General features: G+C 33.7%; 1 protein-coding gene across 2 annotated transcripts in view; it reads left to right on the plus strand.

Moving 5' to 3' along the window:
* Positions 1–22,282, plus strand: part of LOC150020030 (beta-casein-like) — a 110,585-nt gene extending 88,303 nt beyond the window's left edge. The window contains exons 2-9 of one of the 2 annotated variants that reach the window (XM_090268128.1): positions 16,595–16,657; positions 17,367–17,390; positions 17,489–17,515; positions 18,390–18,413; positions 18,766–18,810; positions 20,125–20,640; positions 21,463–21,501; positions 22,230–22,282. In XM_090268128.1, coding sequence (XP_090124254.1) covers positions 16,595–16,657; positions 17,367–17,390; positions 17,489–17,515; positions 18,390–18,413; positions 18,766–18,810; positions 20,125–20,640; positions 21,463–21,468 — 705 coding nt within the window. In that variant the 3' untranslated portion in view covers positions 21,469–21,501; positions 22,230–22,282. The remainder of the gene's footprint in view (positions 1–16,594; positions 16,658–17,366; positions 17,391–17,488; positions 17,516–18,389; positions 18,414–18,765; positions 18,811–20,124; positions 20,641–21,462; positions 21,502–22,229) is intronic. The other variant, XM_090268129.1, reaches the window with a different exon arrangement.
* Positions 22,283–22,875: the final 593 nt, after the last annotated feature.

Consider the following 22,875-nt stretch of genomic DNA (forward strand, 5'->3'; position numbering starts at 1 on the left):
ACATTTGTTTTTCTAAGTTATGTCAATTATGACATCATATTATAGAACTAAAACTAATGCCTAAAATCTGTCTGGACAGATACGAAGAATAAACTTAAACTTTACAATAGATTATTGTAAAGCAGAATCAGAAGAAAAAAGTACAGTCTTCGCTTGTTAATCCCAGTGTTTGTCTAGGTATGCATGAATAAGACAAAGAGAAAAGTGTGCTAAAGTAAGCATGGAGATGAATTGAAATGGTAAAAGTTTTTCCAAAGAACACCATCTGCCTTATTTCAACAAATTCATGTCCAAGAGGGAAAATCTCAAAATGATACCATCTTATCAAAATTTTGCTGATTCTTTAATATTGGTGACAACTGGCATCATAAAATTGAAGCTATTTATTTTAAATGTACCCTTATTCTATTGACTTTAGCATATTTTCAGTCTTAAAGTTTATTCAAATGGTTGCTAAAATGGAGTAATCCATTTAGTATCATCTAATAAAACAATCTTTATTTTTGAAGTCTAATGACCACAGAAGCTCAGTAATCTAGGTCTCACATAGTAACTTGATGCATATGTTTGGCTATTGATTTTACTTCCTTTGAGTCTTTAGAGGTTCATGTTCTCACTAGAAGCCATGTGTTAACATGATTACACTAGATAGGAGGAAAAATTAGTTTTCACTAAGTCCCTAGACAAGTTTTTATAAATATCACCTCTTTGCTGCTGGTTGGATAATATAATGTACTCAGAACTGAATACACAAAAAATTATTTTTAAGGTTCAGGTATGTTTTGTATCCTAGTCTGTTACTCAATATGTGGCACATGTGACCATCAGAGTCAGCATCACCTGAGGTCTTGTTGGTAATACAGATTCATAGCCCTTTTTCCAGGCATTTGAATAAGAATCTAGGAGGAGCAGTAGGAATCTAATTTTATCAATATCTCCAGGTGATTCTTTATGGACCATAAATTTTGAGATACCACATAATCGACTCGTAAGTATAATGTGTCCATAGGCCTGACCCTATAAATAGAATTTAAGGCATAATTTTGCACCAGGTGTTTTAAGAAAATATTTATTAGGTTTGTCTTTTACACTGCATTAGAAATTATTGTTATTCTCTGGATGGAAAACAAACCATTATAAGTGTTTTGTTAAGGCAAATAAAGTCCAATTCAATTAAATCATTCCAATCCTTTTTTATTGATTTCCATGCCTTTTAGATACATAGTTGATTCTCAATGCAAAACAAGTCCAGTCTTTAGTATATTTTTAATGGGAAAAAATATACAAGGTACATACAGTAGGTTTTGAAATAAGTCTGAATTTTGGAAAATAAGCCCTGCTTTATACATTTTGGAAATGTTAAATGGTTTTCTTCTTTCTTTCCTCTATTTTCCTCTCTCCCTAACTTACTTACTGTACCTCCTTTCTCCATTAATTTATTTCTCTAGTGATTTCTCTTAAACCATATTAAAGGCACTATTCTAACAGCTCTATGATATTCACAGCCTACTGAATAAAATGTGAACTAGTGATTCAAAGGCACTACCAAACAACATCAGAAAAAAAAAAGAAAAAGAAAAAAAACTACCAGGTAATAAAAATCGACAAATGCTAATATACAGAATTTACCTACATTCAATTTATCTTACCCATATTTCAGGTAGGGACACAAAAGGGTAGTCATTATCTCACACATCATTTTCTGCTTCAAAATGATAGGAAGTGTGGGGATTATGTGACAGAAGGAATCCAGTGCACGGAACTCTAAACATAGGAGTACCTTTGGATGTTTCTCATGATGTCATCCTCCAGGAATAAGTCAGTTCAGAATATTGATGGACCAGAACCTATCCTGTTATTTTATAATTAAGTAAAACAGGTATCATATCCTCTATAACCAAATACCAGGCTGTTTAAAAATGCCAGGGGCTTTCATTCAAGGGAACAATCAACAAAGAGTGACTGGTACATATCAACTGTGGTATTGAATTGGTGGCATAAAGCTGCAATCTTTAAAAGGGTATTTATTTATTTATTTATTTATTTATTTATTTTTTCTCTGAAACTTTTTTTTTTCTTTAAATTTTGGTTTTTCAGTTACAGTTGTCCCCCTTTCCCCTAATTTCTCTCCCCCACTCATCCCACCTCCTCTCCCGCAATCATATCCCTCCCCGTTGTCCATGTCCATGAGTCTTTTATGCAGGTTCTTTGACTAAACCCTTCCCTTATCCCCCTTCTCTCCCTCTCCCCTCCCCCCTATTGACTGCTATTCTGCTCTTTGTTCTATTTAGTTCCTTTGTTTGTGTTGTTCTTTAGTTTCCTGTATTAGGTGATATCATATGGTATTTTTCTTTCTTTGCCTGGCTTATTTCACTAAGCATAATTCTCTCTAGTTCCATCCATGTTGTCGCAAATGGCAGGAGTTCCTTCTTTCTTTCTGCTACATAGTATTCCATTGTGTAAATGTACCACAGTTTTTTGATCCACTCATCTACAGATGGGCACTTAGGCTGTTTCCAGCACTTAGCTATTGTAAACAGTGCTGCAATGAACATAAAGGTGCATAAGTTCTTTTGAATTGGTGTTTCAAGATTCTTCGGGTATAATCCTAGTAGTGGAGACGCTGATTCAAAAGGCAGTTCCATTTTTAATCTTTTGAGGTAATTCCATACTGTTCTCCATAGTGGCTGCACTAGTCTGCATTCCCACCAACAGTGCAGTAGGGTTCCCGTTTCTCCACATCCTCGCCAGCACTTGTTGCTTGTTGATTTGTTGATGATGGCCATTCTGACTAGTATAAAATGGTATCTCATTGTGGTTTTTATTTGCATCTCCCTGATGGCTAATGATGTTGAGCATTTTTTCATGTGTCTATGAACCTTCTGTATGTCCTCTTTGGAGAAGTGTTTGTTCAGGTCCTTTGCCCATTTTTTAATTGGGTTGTTTATTTTCTTGATGTTGAGTCGTATCAGCTCTTTATATATTTTGGAAATCAGTCCCCTGTCTGTGATGTCCTTGGCAAATATGTTTTCCCATATGGTTGGTTTCCTTTTCATCTTGCTGATGTTTTCTTTTGCTGAGCAGAAACTCTTTAGTTTGATGTAATCCCATTTATTTATTTTTTCCTTTATTTCTCTTGCTTTAGGAGGTGTATCCGTGAAGAGATTGTTACATGAGATATCTGATATTTCCTTGCCTATGTTTTCCTCTAGGACTTTTATGGTGTCACGGCTTACACTTAAGTCTTTGATCCATCTTGAGTTTATTCTCGTGTGTGGTGTAAGTTGGTGGTCTAGTTTCATTTTTTTGCAGGTCCCTATCCAGTTCTCCCAGCACCATTTGTTAAAGAGGCTCGTCTCACTCCATTTTATGTTCCTTCCTCCTTTATCAAATATTAGTTGACCATAGAGGCCTGGGTTTATTTCTGGACTCTCTATTCTGTTCCACTGATCTATATGTCTGTTCTTATGCCAGTACCAGACTGTTTTGATTACAGTGGCTTTGTAGTATTGTTTGATATCTGGTGTTGTGATTCCTCCTGCTGTGTTCTTCTGTCTCAAGATTGCTTTTGCTATTCGGGGTCTTTTTTGGTTCCATATGAATTTTTGGAGTATTTGTTCTAGGTCTGTGAAATATGTCATTGGTATTTTAATAGGGATTGCATTGAATCTGTAAATTGCTTTGGGTAGTATGGCCATTTTGATGATGTAAAAGGGTATTTATGATGATATTTATGCTGGATTTCTTATCTCCTACCTTCTTCCCCTCTTGTTTTTCTTTCTCCTTACTTTTCTCCTCTTCCCCGTTTACTTCTCCTACAATGAAAGTGTGCTATATAGTTTATGACATAATCCACAATGCTTATTTATTTAACTAACAAACCAGTTTGTGTTATATTTCTATAGATTCAGAAGAGAAGCAGACAAAAGACAGGACCCTTTGGTAACAACAAAGCATGTGGAAGAAAAAACAGAAAAGTCTTGCAAATCCCCTAGAATGGAAAGAACAGCAGAAGAGAGAAAAAATGCCAGATATTTGTGAGTTGTGGAAGACAAGAGTATGAAATACCAGGAAGGAAGATTAACATTCATGAATAAATTTACAATGACCTTGGAGATTACTTAAGCTTCTTAAACTATAATTTTCTTATCTAGAAAAGATATAATAAAGTTGGACTGGATTAAATGAGAAAGTATATAAATCACATTGCAAATAGAAATACAGTAGTTCAAATATAAAATTAAGTAACATATTTACATGTTTCATCATAATCTTCATTAGGAGGAGCATCCTAATTTTAAAAAATTTACTCAGGATGATACAGTAAATGAAAACCAAACCCCAAAGACAAATCATCTTTAGAAATTATGTGTCACCTGAACCATCATGACTAGAGTGAGAAAGTTACAAATCTAATCAGATATAAACTAATTTACAAAATGGTGAGGATGGGAATTTGAAGTCAGTCATGCCAAATGTATGCAATTTTCTCTGAAAAATAGATGATTGTTTTCTGTACTTGATTAATGGATATGATGATTTATATGTTTAAGAAATTAATGCTGCCAACAATGATAGTTTTACTTCTTCCTTTCCAATTTGGATGCCTTTTATTTATTTTTTTCATTGTCTGATCACTGTGGCTGGGACTTCCCACACTATGTTGATTAGTGGTAAAAGTGGACACCCTTGTCTTGTTCCTTATCTTAGGGAGATAGTTTCTTAGTTTTTAGCTTAGCATGATGTTGGCTCTAGGTTTCTCATATATGGCTTTTATTATGTTGAGGTATGCTCCCTCTACTCCAACTTTGCTGAGTGTTTTTTATCATGAAAGGATGCAATACTTTATCAAATGCTTTTTCAGCATCTATTGATAGGATCATGTGATTTTTGTCTTTCATTTTGTTTATGTGGTATATTACATTAATTGATTTGTGAATGTTGTACCATCCTTGCATCCCTGGGATGAATCCCACTTGATCGTGGTGTATGATCTTTTTCATATATTGCTGGATCTGGTTTGCCAATATTTTGTTGAGGATTTTAGCATCTAAGTTCATCAGCAATATTGGCCTGTTATTTTCTTCCTTATGGATGTCTTTACCTGGTTTTGGAATTAAGATAATACTACCCTCATAAAAAGAGTTTGGGAGGCTTCCCTCTTCTTGAATTTTTTTGGAATAATTTGAGAAGGATAGGAGTTAACGCTTCCCTAAATGTTTGGCAAATTCACCTGCGAAGCCATCTGGTCCAGGGCTTTTGCCTGCTGGGAGTTTTTTGATTACTGTTCAGTTTTGCTAGCTGTTTTCAGATCATTCAGGCTTTCTGCTTTTTCTTCATTCAGTTTTGGAAGACTATATGTTTCCAGACATTTGTCCACTATACCTCAGTTTTCAAACTACTTGGTATATTGTTGTTTGTAGTAATTTCTTACAATCCTTTGTATTTCTGTAGTATCAGTTGTAATTTCTCCTCTTTAGTTTCTGATATTATTTATTTGGGTCCTCTCATTTTCTCTATGAGTTTGGTTAATGGCTTGTCAATTTTGTATATCTTTTCAAAGAACCAACTCCTGGATTTATTGATCTTTTGAATTGTTCTTTTAGCCTCTAAGTCATTTAATTCTGCTGTTTTTTTTTCTCCTTCCTTGTATTCATTGTGGGATTTTTTGTTTTTGTTCCTTTAGATCTTGTAGATGTGGGGTTAGGTTGTTTGAAATTTTTCTATCCTTTTAGTTAAGCCTGTATTGCTATGAACTTCCTTCCGAGGACTGCCTTCACTGTGTCCCATAGGTTTTGGGCTGTCGTATGTTCATTTTCATTTGTTTCCAGAAAGTTTTTGATTTATTCCTTGATTTCATTGTTAACACATTCATTGTTATTTAGCATGCTATTCAGTCTCCATGAATTTAAATGTTTTTGAGTTTTTTTTCTCAAGGTTGGTTTCTAGTTACAAGCCATTATGATCTGAGAGAATGCTTGATATGATTTCAATTTGTCTAAATTTGTTGAAGATTGTTTTGTGTCCTACCATATGGTCTATTTTTGAGAATGTTCCATGTGCATTTGAAAAGAATGTATATTTTGCTTCTTTGGAGTGAAACATTCTGTATGTATAAATTAAGTCTTGATAGTGTATGTAGAAAACCCTATAGGCTCCACCAAAAAACTATTTGACCTAATAAGTGAATTTGGTAAAATAGCAGGATACAAAGTCAATATTCAGAAATTGAAGACATTTTTATAAACTAACAATGAAATATCAGAAAACAAAGTAGGAAAAGAATTCCATTCATTATAGCAACAAGAAAAATAAAGTACCTAGGAATAAACTTAACCAAGGAGGTAAAAGACCTGTATTCAGACAATTATAGAATACTGAAGAAAGAAATTAAGTAAGACAAATAAATGGAACCATATATCATGTTCATGGATTGGAAGAATTAACATCATTAAAATGTCTATACTACCCAAAGCAATCTATAGATTCAATGCAATCCCTATTAAAATACCAATAACATATTTCACAGATTTAGAGCAAATATTTCAAAAATTTATATGGAACAAAAAATGACCCTGAATAGCCTCAGCAACCTTTAGAAAGAAGAACAAAGTAGGAGGGGTCACAATACCTGATATCAAACTATATTACAAGGCCACTGTAATAAAAAATGTCTGGTACTGGCATAAAAATAGACACATAGATCAATGGAACAGATTAGAAAGACCAGAAATAAACCCAAATCTCTATGGTCAATTAATATTTGACAAAGGGAGTAGGAGCATAAAATGGAGTAAAATAGCCTCTTTAATAAGTGGTGTTGGGAGATCTGGACAGGTACATGCAAAAAAAAAAAAAAAAAAAAAAAGAAACCAGATCACCAATTTACACCATATACCAGAATAAACTCAAGATGGATAGAAGGCTTAAATATAAGTCGTGACACCATAAAAGTCTTAGAGGAAATCATAGATAGTTAAATTTCAGTTATCCCGTGCAGCAATATTTTCACCGATATATCTTCTAGGGCAAGGGAAATAAAGGAAAAAGTAAACAAATGGGACTACATCAGATTAAAAGCTTCTGCACAGCTGAAGAAAACATCAGCAAAATGAAAAGGGAACCAACCATATGGGAAAACATATTTGCCAATGATACCTCAGACAAGGGTTTGATCTACAAAATATATAAAGAACTCACATGACTCAGCACCAGAAAGACAATTCAATTAAAAAATGGGAAAATGACCAAACAGACACTTCTCCAAGGAGGACATACAGAGGGCCCAGAGACATATGAAAGGATCCTCAACGTCACTAGCCATCAGAGAGATGCAAATTAAAACCACAATGGGATACCACCTCACACCTGTCAGAGTGACCATCATTAACAAATAAACAAGCAACAAGTGCTGGCAAGGATGTGGAGAAATGGGAACCCTACTGCGCTGTTGGTGGGAATGCAGACTGCTGCAGCCACTGTGGAAAACAGTATGGAATTTCCTCAAAAAACTAAAAATGGAACTGCCTTTTAACCCAGTGATCCCACCGCTGGGATTATATTCTAAGAATCCTAAAACCCAAGTTTTAAAGAACCTATGCACTCCAATGTTCACAGCAGTGTTATTTACAGTAGCCAAGTGCTGGAAACAGCCAAAATGCCCATCGGTATGTGAGCAGATAAAAAAAAATTTGGTACATTTACACAATGGAATACTATGCAGGAGAAAGAAAAAGGGAATTCTTACCCTTAGCATGGATAGAACTGGAAAGTATTGTGCTAAGTGTAATAAGCCAGTAGATGATGAGACAAATACCATATGATTTCATCTACACATGGAACCCAATAAACAAAACAAATGAGAAAAATAGAACCAGTGACATGGAAACCAGCAAAAAACTGATAGAGACCAGAGGGGAGGAGGGAAGGGGGATAAAGGGGAAAAGTAGTGGAAGGGTCTAGTCAAGGAAAAAGTATAAAGGACCCATGGACATAGAAAACAGGGTGGTGATTGACTGTGGAAGCAGAGGTGTTGGAGGGGTGGGGGGAAGCAATGGGGGAAAATTGAGACAACTCTAATTGAGTAACAATAAAAAGAGTTAAAAAATAAATTAATGATATTTTTTGAATGGCTTATTGAAGGAAAATGGTTGAAGGTATATGACCAAAAACAAGAAAATTTTTTATAAGCAGTATTATAGTCCATGTTTATGAAACATAAATAAATTTTTTTTCCTAAGAATTGAGTATCCTCAGTAGCACAACAGTATAGGTAAATTTAAGCACTTTCCACAATTGAGGTTTTTACAAGTAGGGTTACTTAAACCCAAAGTCTCACAGAAGTCATTTGAGTTATTGTAAATATGCAATAAGTAATAAACATGAAATCCTAGATTAAAAAATGAAATAAAATTTAAAATGAGCAGAAAAAATAAAAGTATATGGAAAGGTCAAGGGCCTGGAGATTTCTGTAAGGTCAAGTTCAAGAGGTATCATTACTTCCACCCTTGTCTTTTTCTAAGATATAATGAAAATGATATCCTCTTCCAATGGCCTTCATCTCAAACCAGAGTCTAAACTTGACCTACTGAGCTCTAATAATCTATATACGCCTTTCTCTGTAACTTAGTTTATTTCCATTTACTTCCTGCTTTCTTTTCTATCCAGTTGATCTCCTTGAAGTTCCCTAAACCTAACAAATTTTATATATATATATATGAATATGTGTATATATATATATATATATATATATATATATATATATATGGTCATTAAATTGTTCTTTTTTTTTTTTACTTGAGATTTTGTTTCTTCATGCTCATTTCCATACTTAATTTTTTTTAAATGTGAGAGATGTTCTGGACTTTCCTATTTAAAATATTGTCTGTGCCCTTGCCCTGTCAGCCTTTTATTTCTTTAGAGCACCTATCATCACTTGAGATACATGTAGCATTTTGTTACTTCTGGTTTGCAATTCTTAACTATAATGTAAGCTCTATGAAGGAAGTGTTTTTGTCTTTTTTGTTCTCTGCTGTATCTTCAGCATCCAGAGAGCAGTGCTTGACAGCCAGGCAATCAACAAATAAGTCAGTCAATAAATATTTATAGAATGAAAGTCAATGGGGACACCACTTAGTGGAGGGCCTTCAATCATTTATGTTTTTGTTACTTGCCTTTTGCTGTGGAGTCACATTGAAGGTTGTCTTTAGGCTTCTATGAACTCATAGGCAATTTGAGGATCCTGGAGAAGGTTGAGAATAGATATTGTGGCTAATGGAATGAAGGACAAATAAGAAAAATATTAGAATAAATTGTTTGATAGAACCCTGCTGAGCTTGTATATATGTATATGTGTATATATATATATATATATATATATATATGTGTGTGTGTGTGTGTGTGTGTGTGTGTGTGTGCATATTTGTGGGCTACATACTTTTAGGATATAAAATATGACAAAATAAATTAGAATGAGTTGATCTGAAAGAAACTCTCACATAAAGTTGATTTAGTATTACCCAAACTGGGAAAGGAAGAGGTTAAAGGAATGATTTTATAGTATTGATCTATTATAAAACATTGAAATAAATTATATATACATAAGATTATGTTTCAAAATTATTTCTTTAAGATCCAAGATGGTGGTGGAATAAGTAGAAGCTACACTCATATCCTCCTAGGACCAAACTGGAATTACAACTAAATTATAGAACAATCATCTTGAATAACTAACTGAAGACCACCTGAAGAGAAGCTTTTTATCAAGGATTTACAAAGAAGCCATGCAAGACTGGAAGGGCAGAGATATGAAAAGGGCTGGCTCCACCCCCTCCCATGACAGCAGCTGAGGTTCCAGAGGGATATCTCAGTTACAGGGGTTCCCCCTGACAAGTGTGGAGTCTAAACTTCAAGCTGAGATTTCCAGCCAACAGCACCAGGGCTGGGAAGAGGTTCCCAAATAACATCTGCCTGTGAAAAGCAGCAGGGTTTCTTTCTGCCTGGGAAAGATGGGAGTCCACTAGAGAGACACGTACCTGCTAAAAGGGCCAATGCACAACATTTCATCTGCAGCCACTCACCCTGGCATTTGGTGGAGGGAGGGCAGAGTGGACTAGAGTCACATGAGGACAGCCTGGGATAGTGGTTCTGGCAAGAGAGTTGAAGGGACCATCGCTAGGATTCTGTGCTGAGTCATTCTCTATTAACTCAGATGCCAGCTTTCTTGGCTTGAGCATTCCCTTTTGTGTGGCATCAGCCTTAGGAAAAGCAATAGCTTCACACTCTGGACTCTTTGTGCCACCCTGAAAAATGTGTCTTCCTGAGGAGTCAGCTACCTTGGCCAAGGTGTAGAGGTCTGAGCAGACTCAGGGAATGTCAGTGACTAAGTTGTGTTTCTTTGGGGAAGGGGCCATTCCCCTCATAAGGATGGAAAGAAGGGGAAGGGACTAGTCAAAGAACATGTATGAATGACCCATGGACAAGGACAACAGTGTGGGAACTGACTGCAGGAGTGGGAGGTGGACTGGGCAGAAGAGGGCAAAGGGGGAAATATTGAGACAGCTGTTATAGAACAGCAATAAAATATTTTTAAAAAATACCTAAAACTCTTGACGACTTTTTGTAAATAGTACATATTACGTACTTTTATGGCCTGCTTCAGATTCATTGTGGACTTTGGGCAAGACCCTGTTTCTCTCTGGGTTTCAGTTTCCTTTCTTCTTACTAATCTGTCCTTCATAAACATTAGCTGATAAACATTCACTTATTACAAAAGATTTGAGCTCAAACCTTAGAAGCCTTATTTTAATAAATTTGTATGTTATCAATTATTTTCAAGTAGTGATTTTTTCAGTGTTACTCTCTGTCCTAAAACCCTTCAACAAATCCCCACTCTGCAGAATAAAATTCATGTTCTTCAGGAGCACAGCATGCTTTGCTCTTCACTATGTGACCTCTTTCTCTTTCCCTGTTCTTGTCTCCATCTACTCCCTTTGTACTTCATGACCCCTATGCACTACTTGATTTAGATGTACTTACTTGTTTCTGATATCCAGGACCCTTTTCTTCCTTTCTTTTTAGCCTATAATTCTCTTTCCTACTCAGGTCAAACAATTCATCCAGTTTCAAGATCTAACTCAGGACACATACCTTCATGAAGGTCCTCTCTGGCTTTCTTATCCAACAACAAAATAAACTAGGAATTCCCTCTGTGCCTATTGCTCCTTGTGACAGTTGTCTTAAAATGTTTATTACATTTCATGACAGGTAGCCTTCATATTACTTTATTCTAAAGGTTTTGATTGCTTTGGTAACAAAAATTTTGCCATTTTATTTATTGTTGTATGAATGGCAAAATCCTGGTAAACATAGACATTTAATGTGGAATATTTCTCACTGTTGCCTTCAATAACCTTTATGCTTACCTGTCTTCAGTATACAGTACTGCATGCCTGACTATTCTTTGGATCTATTCACCATCCAGGAAGACTCTTCTTTCTTTCTTTTTTTAAATTAATTATTTGTTTGTTTATTTATTTATTTTTAGAGACAGGGGAAAGGAGAAAGAGAGGGAGACAAACATCACTGTGTGGTTGCCTCTCACTCGCACCCCCAGCTGGGGACCTGACGTGCAATCTAGTCATGTGCCCTGACTGGGAATCGAACCAGTGACACTTGGCTCACAGGCCAACGCTGAATCCACTGAGCCACAGCAGCCAGGGCAAGACTTTCTGATGCTGTTATTCCTATCTGATAAGAAGCTCTAATCTGTGCTTCATAACGTTGCTTACTTTCATTAGGCATGGTTTTTGCCTTTTTTTCTATCTGTAGTCATTCAAATCCTTTTGAGAGTACTGGTTTATTATTCAATGACTGCTATCTCTCCTTTCTAGAACAACCAACACTTTATGATTAATCATTTAGCACAAACACATTCTATTCATGTCCCCACCCCAACAATTCTCTTGATATGTTGATATTATACTGCAACCATCTTAACATAAATCTACTTAGGTAAAGAAAACAATCTGATTTCTACTCTCATCTAGGTATTAGTGCTGTGGGTATTTTTATTTTCATATTAATCAAAAATATTTCCTCTTTCAAATATAGAAAAGCCAGCCACATCTACTTCCCTTACTGCCAGTTGAAAACTCCATCCTGCACCTACCTGGAAAAGTAAAATCATTTAATTTCATTTTTTTACCCTTTATTTCAAAGTATGTATTATATTTACTCATCTTCTCCTCCTTTTCTTTATTCTCAGAAAAACTGGCACACTGTGTACAGGTTTATTTCTTTTGGTTGTGACTCTGATCCTACTGGGTCTTGGATTATCAATTTAATCCCCACCCTTTGGTGTGTTTCAGCCATTTCTCACCATTGGCCTCTTTCTTTTAAGCTAAATATCTCTGTCCTAAAGTTGTCTTTGTGTGATTCTTGTTCCTATAGTCATAGATAACATTTGATAGGTGCCCTTAGTTCTACTTCTAAAATCTCTAAAGAGTAGTGTTGCTTTTAATTCCTCACACATTACTTGCTTCTTAATCACTTGGAGTGTATCCCAATGGTTACAGTGATAATGACCCTCTGTGTCCAGAAATCTCTTCTGTTTCCCCCTTATTCCACACTTACGTAGCATTTTCATTCTTGCCCTCATTTTTTTTTTCTAGCTATTTCTTCCCATGGCTCTGATGATCCTCTACTTTCTTCTCTTCAATGCTCTATATTATTTCCTGTTTTCTTCTGCTGCACCAATCTCTGAGTAACGGCATAGGCTTGAGCTCTATTCTTAGGCAGTTTCTCTTTTGACTTGCCACTTCTTCCCTGGGGAAGTTCAGTTATTACTTTGCCAGAAAAAAATTCATTTCTACTGTTGTATATATGATGCCATTGAGCATTATATTTAATTAACAACACATCTTATACACCCTCCAACTTATCATGTATAAGATTTAACCAAATATGCCCTTTCTCATATCAGCTTGGTTTCCAACTTGGTTTATAACATGGATAAATTTTCAATTCCCCTGGCATATTCTATTTATTCATTTCCTTGAATTCTCAAATTTCTCTTATTTTAATGTAAGTCTGCTTTCTGTTGCCTATGATGCTTAGCATCATTTAAATAGTTGAGATCATTGTAATGTTTATCCTCAACTACTATAATAACATATTATAACAACCTCTCAGGTTGCATGAGATATTCCAGAAAACTTTGCAATCGTTTTCTTTCAAGTTTCTAATACCTTCTTTATTTTTAGTGAATTATGTCACAATGCATGTCTGAAATTAAAAAATATCCACGATCTGACTTCACCAAAACCCTATAATGGTAACTTATATACTCTATATCCTCTGTTTCCTAAAATACAGAAACCAGCAAACACGGTATATCACTGTTAAAGCATCCATATTCCTTCAGCCAAAATAATTTATTCACATTTAATTATGCCTCATAAGTGTCATAATTCTTTTAAGTTTCAACTGGAATAACAGCTCCTTAAAGACCAGCACCCACGCTCACACTCTGTAAAAGTGCCCATTCCTCCAACCCAGGCATGACAAATGATGCACTTTTAAGCCCAAAGACTACATTGATAAATAAATTTTACAACAATTTCTCAAGGGATTAATACATAAGCATTGTATATAATCAGATAAACACACATGCACTCAGATCTTGTTTTAAATGATATCTCTACAGTTAACAAAAATATAGATTTTGCAAGTTACTTAATCTGTTGGTGTCTAGTTTCTTCATCAAAAATATGGAGAGGAAATCTCTCATGACATTTTTGTTACAATCATGCAAGATAAATCTCTAAAGGGCACAATGACAGGTATAGGGTTGGTGCTAAGTAAAAAAAGTAAAGCTATTATAATTATTATGTTTGACTAGAAAAAGGTAACTGATATTTATCAAATGTCTCCATGACATTTTACAAAACTTTTATAACAAATTTACCAAAGATTTTGCCTACATGAGCCATCCAAATTCCTTTTCTGAGAATGTTCCATTACAGAGAAAGGCTTATTTTTCTTCAGTACAAGTATTGGTTTTAAGTTAATGATTTATTGTACCCAAATCAAGTGGCCCTGGGAGCTTTGTAATTTGACTCAAATGACTAAGCTACCATCACAGACTTGATAACTTGTCATTTTTCTACATTGTGGCATAGAACACTAACAGCTGCTCAGGTTAGCATGAGATTGTGGCCTTTGTATGCCCCTGCATATGTCCAGTGCTCATATAGCATTCACCCACAATTGAGATCTTGAGGATCCACCAAGTGCTAGAGACCTAATTAAGTCTTAAATAATTTGGAGATTAAGCCAGAGGGTCACTGTCCTCCGATGACTGTTATTAGACAATTGCATTTCCTGGACAGATTTCCTTTGTCAGATGTGAATTGTTCCCTTGTTAAAATGCTTCCCAGAATTTCTGAGGAAAGATATTATACAGAAATAATTTTCTGCTAATGCAGACTTCTTGGAATTTAAACCTACTATAGATTTTATTCCAAACCACAAAATTAACATGCCATTAAATACAGTATATAAACAGCCATGAAAACAGACAGACCATCATCTACTTAGCTTCTCCTTCACCTCTTGTCCTCCACTTTGGAAAAAAGGTAAGAATTTCACATATAAATTTGACGTATCTTCTCTGTAGCTTTATTTCAACTAGGTTGAGATATATAAAGAAAATAATTTTTTAAGTATAGTCTTTTAAGTAAAGGTCTTTAAAGTAGTACTGATGTTATTCTCAACGCTTAGGTGAAAAAAAGTAGACATTTCTACTTTGAAGATTTGGTGAAAATCATGAGGCCAAATAAACTTTATGAATGAAAGAAAATGTAGTAGTATTTTAAAAAATGTGGTTAATATCTTTTAGTACAGGGTAGTTAACAAGCTATACTAAAGTATCTAATCCATGAATTATGTGTCTTTTAACATATTACATTCATAAAACCAAATATATTTAAAGCATTTTAAGGAAATTATTGTAAAAAAATGTTTCAACAAGTAGTCATAAAGGTAGTATATTGAATCAAGATATTATGGAAGTTCTTTGGAAACAAGAATTACTTGAAATGTTTATAAATAATATTTTTATAAAAGGTATTCATTGAACTAGTTTACAACATGCAATATCCCACTTTATTGTTCAACTTAAGAGATTTAAAAATTATTAAAGTAGACAGAAAATTCAGAATTCAGTAAAAAAGAAACTAAGTTTTATGTTGTAAGAAAAATTCTAGAAGAAGTAGAAATAACTTGAAAAGAAAAACAAAAGAGATTTTAAAGAAAGAGTACATTAACTTATTTTTTTTAATAATAGTTTGGCTTAAAATTGGTATATAAAATATTAATTATAAAATATAAAAAATACAATGAATTATTCCCTACTCATAATGATATCTAATATAGTAACTTATTTTTTGATACCTAAAATGAAAAGCTAATTAAAAACTCATAGAGGTCTCAAGCAAAATAAAATTAATAAGGATTATATAACACCCATGAGAAGAATCTAGAAAACATATATGTCTAATAAAGATAAATATTTGCACCTAAAATATTGCAAACTATATTTTGCACATGAACTAGGGAATTTTTCATGAAACATTTGTAGCAGAAATTCAGTTTATAAATCTAGAATTGAAGATTGTATGTCAAAGTATATCGGTGGCACAAGTATTATTATTTTTTACTAGAAATTATAAAGATGGAACAAAATGAAGCATTTTGTACATTTTGGTCAAAACTCTTAACACATGTTATAAAAAAATATTTTATATTATGCTACAATAATAAGTAGCCTGTTTTGGGGACTGGGCAAGAGATCCTGATCCTTTGGTAAATCATCAAGAAATAAGAGAAAAAGAAGCATGGTGTATTATCTCTAAAGAAAGAAAAAGAGACATCATTAGGTGTGTTGTGATGAACACAGTGTAGTGGCTACACAGAGAGAAAAAAATAAATGTATCAATCCTATTAAAACATTTGGACAAATGGAGCAAATAAGTGAAATGCTCAAATAAAAATCTCAGTCTTATTAGAAATAAGGAGATATGATTAAACCAAATATTCATGAAAACTATTTTATTTATAAGAAAAGGTAAAATAAACTATAATCTTCTATGTGTATGTTTTTTAAAATCAGTCTGTTTCCAATCAATATGAGGATTCATCAGGACTGAAACCTTAATATTTTGTTCACTGCTTTAAACACAAACCCTAGACAGCACCTGGCAATTAAGAGTGCTAAATAAATATTACTTATTTTGAATAACTGAATCAATTAATAACCTTTACATAAATATTTACAACATTTTATCCTGTCTTTCAAAAACACACTGTACCATAAATGAGATGAAAAAGTGAAGTTAGGTAGAGCTGATAAGTAAGACTAAGGAGCCATAGAAGATTTTGACTTCGATTGTATAATAAAACTTCTATTAGTATTTTTTCTGAAATGTAGATACATTAATTCTACATTATTTTTGGTTTCTTTTAAAAAGTAATGCTATCTAAATAAGAAATTATATTACATTGACAAGCATAATGTCTTTTTTCCCTTTCACAGGACGTGAGAGCCATGAAGGTCCTCATCCTTGCCTGCCTGGTGGCCCTCGCCCTTGCAGGGGAGGTAAGAAAATCTCCAAATGATTAGCATAAAGTGGAGTATCTTCCCATGTGAGGAGAACAACATCACCAGTATTTTAAATGTACAAATAAAACAGAATTTCAACAGAATTTTAAAAATATTTTAAAGATAATCATGTACACTCATCCACTCTTTCAACAGTGTCCTAAAGGGCCACAAATCTGGCTTAAGTGCTACCAGTCCCTAAATAAAAAAACAAAAAAGCTTATAATCATGAGACAAAACAAGGAGAAACAAACATAAACAAGAGTAATATTGCACAAATGCAATTGCGTGCATATACAACCTAGATAAATATACTATATTCCAGGGATGAAACTGATGTACTTCTTACTCTAGGGCATTTGGCCAAATCCTACCTGTGTTTATCCAAAGGCACTCAGATATGAAGTATCAGGCAATAATCATAACTATAAACATATTAGTAATCATAATAAAAAGTGTTTGATACATACAAAAATAAGTCCCTCTCTGTTGCCTATCAAAAATTATTCTTCACTCAGGTAAAATAAAAATATACCTTTTAGAGTCACCAAATATAAAAATACATAGAACAGAATTACTTTTCAGGGCTCTCAGAAGACATACATTTTTTATTTCTTAAAATTGTGAAGGAGGTAGTGCTGCATGAAGAAGGTAAAAAATGGAAACTAAATGGTGTTTTGTTTTTGTTTTTGTTTTTCCCAACAAGGAGGAACTCAGTGTATCCAGTGTGGTAAGAAAATTTTATTCAGAGAAAAATTTCACTGTAAAATAGTAACATTTTTGACAATCCATTTGTTCATTTTGTTTTTGTTTTTGTTTTCTTTATAGACTGTAGAAAGCCTTTCAAACGCAGAGGTAAAACAACGTTCATTTTAATGCAATTCCCCATTTTGGAGCAGTAAAATTCTGTAGACACTTTGTATTGTATTACATAGGGCATTTTCAAACTGAGAAGAGGATGCACATAGGAAAGGATGGCAATATAGGAGGCGGGGAGACATGCAGATGGACATATTTTGTAATTACAGTAGTCACTTCAGTGAATAAGAGGCAATGAGACTTAGTTTTAGTTTTAAATCTGCTTGTCAGGTAGATATTTACACTTGCACCACTTTTGGGGTCTGTCAATACCCCCCCCAAATTATAAACATGGGTATATTTTATCACAAATGGGTGTACTTTATCACAAATGTTATCAGACTCTTATGGAAAATATTTAGTTTTTACAATTCATTTGAAGCTTAGATGTAAATAAACTAAGGATGATTAATAGAATGTATCAATGGTTATTATAATCATTGATTACTGTATTTCATTCTCTTAGAATCAGATAGTGCATTAAAGATTATTTATTGTAGTAGAAAGTGAACATAGTGAGAGAGAAAAATGAGCATCTATTACATGCCTCTGTTTGTACTATCTTCACTAATTTTCTTTTCTTTTTTCTCTTTTTTAAATTTTTAATTGAATTCATTGGGATGACATTGGTTTGCAAAATTATACTCTTTTCTTTCTTGATTGCATTTTTCTGTTTTTTGTTTTTTTTAATACAACTGATTTGTACAGAAGAGTGCAGCATATGAGTCCTAGTAATTATCCTGAGTTTTTAATGATGTTTTCAAGCAAGGTGTCCAAATTAACCTATTAAATGCCTTCATTTTCTGATTCATATGGGCAAATAAAAATTTTTGTGAAAATATAACCTAATTTTATTTTTATTTTTCTGAAGGAATCCATTACACACACCAATGAGGTAAATCTATTTATTTATTTATATTAAATTAATTGGAATAATATTGGTTAATAAGATCATATAGGTTTCAAGTGTACATTTCCATTGATACATGATCTGTACATTGCATTGTGTGCCCACCACCCAAATTCAAATCATCTTCCCCTACCACATATTTGGCCCTCTTTACTTTGTACTACCCCCCCCTCCAGCCCTCTGGTAACCACTATACTGTTATGTGTCTATAAGTTTTAGTTTTATATCTCACATAAGTGGGGTAAAACCCTTACATTTCAATGTATGTATTTTCATAATTTCCCACATTCAATTTTTACAGATTATATAATTTGTTTTTATATGATTTGTTTTTTAGCAGAAATCTGAGACATTTGAAAATGACAAACCCCAGCAAAGAGAGGTAATTTGTTCATAATATTTCTAACATTTTTATAAAATATAATAGATGCAAAGATGTGCATGGTTAGTCTAAACAATTGTAAAATAAATAAATGCCAGTAAAAAAAAGTGAAACTTTAAGTCAATATATTTTTAAGACATAAATGCATTTTTAGGCTCTCCTTGCAGAGAATAGACTAAATATTTAAGAATAATTATTGATATGCTCACTTTACTAGTGTTATACTGGTTTTCCATAAATGCACACTACAAGACACATTTCCAGGTTGGGAACCAGATCCCCCTTATTCTCAAGATAGATAGGCTGATGAAAGAAATAGGAGGGCAATAAAGCGCACACCTTAATTTGATCATTGATTAGCTCTATAACCTTGGCCCCACGTTTCTCTGTACTTCAATTTCTTCTGTAAACTGAGAATATTTATAAGCCCCTAGGGCTGATGAGCTGATTCAATAAATATTCAATGATTTACAATAAAATTTTATGTTTTATATTAACATTTATGGATACATGCAGTCAATAAAAGAATTCCCATTACGTAGATGAGAGAAGTGAGGTACGGGATAATTATTTATCACACAGTTATTTATTAGCCACGCTTGCTTAAACATAAACATTTTTTAGACAACATGAAATTCTTTAATTAAATTACATATGTGGTAACATATTTATCTAATTGTAATATTTCAGTATCCTATCAGTGTAGTGGGTTTGTTTGCAACTCACAACAAATACTTTTCTAAATCAAAATAAATTTTAAAATCAATGCCTCTTTAAAGACACAGTAACTACCATCTACCAAGGAAAGCAGTGCTAGAAGGTAGCTGGTGTTGAGCAACTCCTCCAATTAATCCACAGATTAAGATTTATTTTTTATGAAAATACACAAAAGTAAACCTTGAAATCATTTCTCTAATTATTTTAAAAACAAATCTTCCTTGTGAAAACAATTTCGTCAATTATTATCGCATTACGTAGAAAGGTCCATGCCCTCTGAATACCACAGTGTACAGCTAGCCCCAGCTATTGAAGGCAACTCAGAAAAGGAGAAGCAAGTTTGAAATCCCCAAACATTGACTTCAGTTTGATCTGTGCTCACCCACAAAGCAAGTGGGTTAATGAGAAATCCCTCAATGAAGCTGTAACTCAGTCTTCACAGGACCCCAAGTGATTTCTTAACCAGCATAAGTAAAAAAAAATTTCTTACTCTCCTTTCACTCAGTTATGATTGTTCAAAAGAGAGGAGGTTAATTCATCCTGAATGGCAATTATAGCTTAATCATGGACTCTAAGGGTTTCTCTCTTTCTCTCCAGGATGGAAGCCAGGGCAAATTCCAGGCCTTTGTCCAGCCACAGCCTCTCCTCTATCCTTACGCTGAGCCCATCCCTTACACTGTCCTTCCACAAAACATCCTGCCTCTTGCTCAGCCTGCTATGGTGCTGCCTGTCCTTCAGCCTGAAGTGATCCAAGTCCCCAATACTAAGGAGACCATCTTTCCTAAGCAGCACATGATGCCATTTCTTAAATCTCCAGGAGTGCCATCTTTTGAACACCAAATCCCAAATCGTCCACAGCTTCCTCTGCCTCTGCTCCAGCCCTTGATGCACCAGGTTCCCCAGCCTCTCCTTCAGACTCCCATGCTTCCTACCCAGCCCCTGCTCTCCCTTTCTCAGCCCAAAGCCCTGCCTTTTTCCCAGCAAGTGATCACCTACCCCCAGAGAAATATGCCCAACCAAGCCTTTCTGCTGTACCAAAAGCCTCTACTTGGCCCTATCTGGGAGTCCTACCCTGTGACTCAACCTATTGCCCCAGCTTACAACTTAAAACAAGTAAGTCCTAATCTACTAACTGCTGTTTTATTCATGATGTTTATATGATATTAGAAGAAGTGAGAAATACAGAATAAAAGAATAAATGAGTAATGAATAAATCCAAATGCACAATGTTTAGATCAGGAATTCTCAACACTAGTTGCACAATAAAATAACCTAGGTAATTCCCCCCCCCCCCCAAAACTTAATGTCTACTACTGCTCACAGAGATTTAGATATAATTGCTCTGATTTTCTATGTAGAAGATACTGAGTATTGGAAAGAAATTATTTCAGAGATTCTGATCTAATTGATCAGGTGAAAATATAGATAAAGAAAATTGAAACTTAATAAAGGCAGATTTAAATTTGGTAATTTGGGTGTGAAATAAAGAAGTGTTATTATTTTCTACAGTTTTAAAGTTTTCTTTTTTTTCACATCTTTTCTCCATATGCTTTAATTCACATTTTGTTTTTGTTATATGCACATGGGAGGGCAAATGATTGAGATGCTTATTTAATTACTCATAGAATTTTTATTCTAATTTTTTAATTTAGTTTTTAGAGAGAGGGTAAGAGAGGGAGAAAGAGAGGAACAGAAACATAGCTGTGAGAAACATCGATAGGTTGCCTCTTGTACATACCCCTACTAGACACTGAACCCACAACCTAGGCAGGTTCCCTGACTAGGAATCAAACCAGTGACCTTTTGCTTTGTGGGATAACACCCAACCAACTGAGCCACAATGGTCAGGGCTCATAGAATTTTTAGAAGAAATATTTTTTCCAAAAAGTGAATTGTATATTTATTCATTTATTTATTTATTTTATTTTTTTTAAGGCTTAAGAGGATTTCAAAGTTGTTTGCCTCTCACTTTTGGTAAGTTTTGGGAGTTTGAAGATTAGACTAATTAGGTTTATAGTTAATACATTTTTACATTTCATTTATCTGAATAAGCCTAAGTAGTGAGAAACTCCACAAATATATGAACTTATTAATTATCAATGTGTCAGGGACATCTGGTTAGTTGACTATTATGTACTCCTGAAATTATATATCTTATATTTTAAATAATTTTAATTTTATTTTTATTATTGACATATTTGTGGTTTGCTTTTAAATGCCTACATCCTTATGCTTAATTATCATCATTTTTAGGGAAAAAAACTGAAAGCAGTTTCTTCTCCTTTTATGTGAATATGTTTGAGCTTTTAAAAACATCAACTTGCATTCTCATTTCTACCTTAGGCTCCATAAAATATAATTGTTTTTACTGCATTTAAAATTTACAGATTGCTCTTTTAATTCATGAGTCAAAATAAAATGAATTAATCCCACTCTGAGGATTAAAAAGGGGAGAAAATATAGCTTTGAGATTCTTAAGATACACATTTTAAAATTATTATGGTAGACTAGATATTTCACTAAATTCCAGATGAAATGCTACTTGATCTTTGGAGACTTTTCTCTGCAAGATGGGTCACAACTTGGTACAGTTGTAATAAAATTTCTCTAATGAATTTGTCAAATTAAAATTACAAATGGAGAGAGATGTATAGCTATATAATAAAGCATAACTAATTCTATATTTGTTCTCTATTTCATAGAATTGACTGCGACTGGAAATGTGACATCTTTTCAATGTTTGTATCAAGCTATCAAAAAATTAACAATTTTTAAATGATTCTACATGGAAAAAATGAAAACGTATTTCCTTATTTACTTTATTGTATTATATATAGCATTCATCTTAATTTGTATTCCACTCAGAACCTCTCTTTTCTAAATTTAAAAATTGACCACAGACTGTCAATTTTGAGTTGGAAGTAGCATAACCATATGAAAAATATCTAAAAATCATTTCTGGAATTGTGCTTGTTATTACTATTTCCTTACCAGTCATTTCAATAAATGAATCCTTTATGCATATTTAAGTTTTCCTGTGTTGATTACAATTTTCAAACCTAATTGACTACTTTAACATTAACTATATTATTACAGTTGTTAAAAATAGCCATGAAAAAGCACAGACAACAGTGTGGTGACTGGTGGGGAGAGGATCTTGATTATATGTGGAAGAGGATATAGGGGGATATATAGTGATGAAAAAAATATAAATAAATACATAAAATAATCATGGGAGAATTGAAATTAAACAGAATGCTTTGAATTGAATATTAAAAGATATCAGAGAGTGGAAAGAAAAAGTAGCCATTTCCTGTTTTTGCTTTAGAAAGTCTTGGTTCACACCCA

Source organism: Furipterus horrens, unplaced genomic scaffold, assembly GCF_987537825.1.
Source record: "Furipterus horrens unplaced genomic scaffold, mFurHor1.1.pri manual_scaffold_2, whole genome shotgun sequence".
Lineage (NCBI taxonomy): Eukaryota > Metazoa > Chordata > Mammalia > Chiroptera > Furipteridae > Furipterus > Furipterus horrens.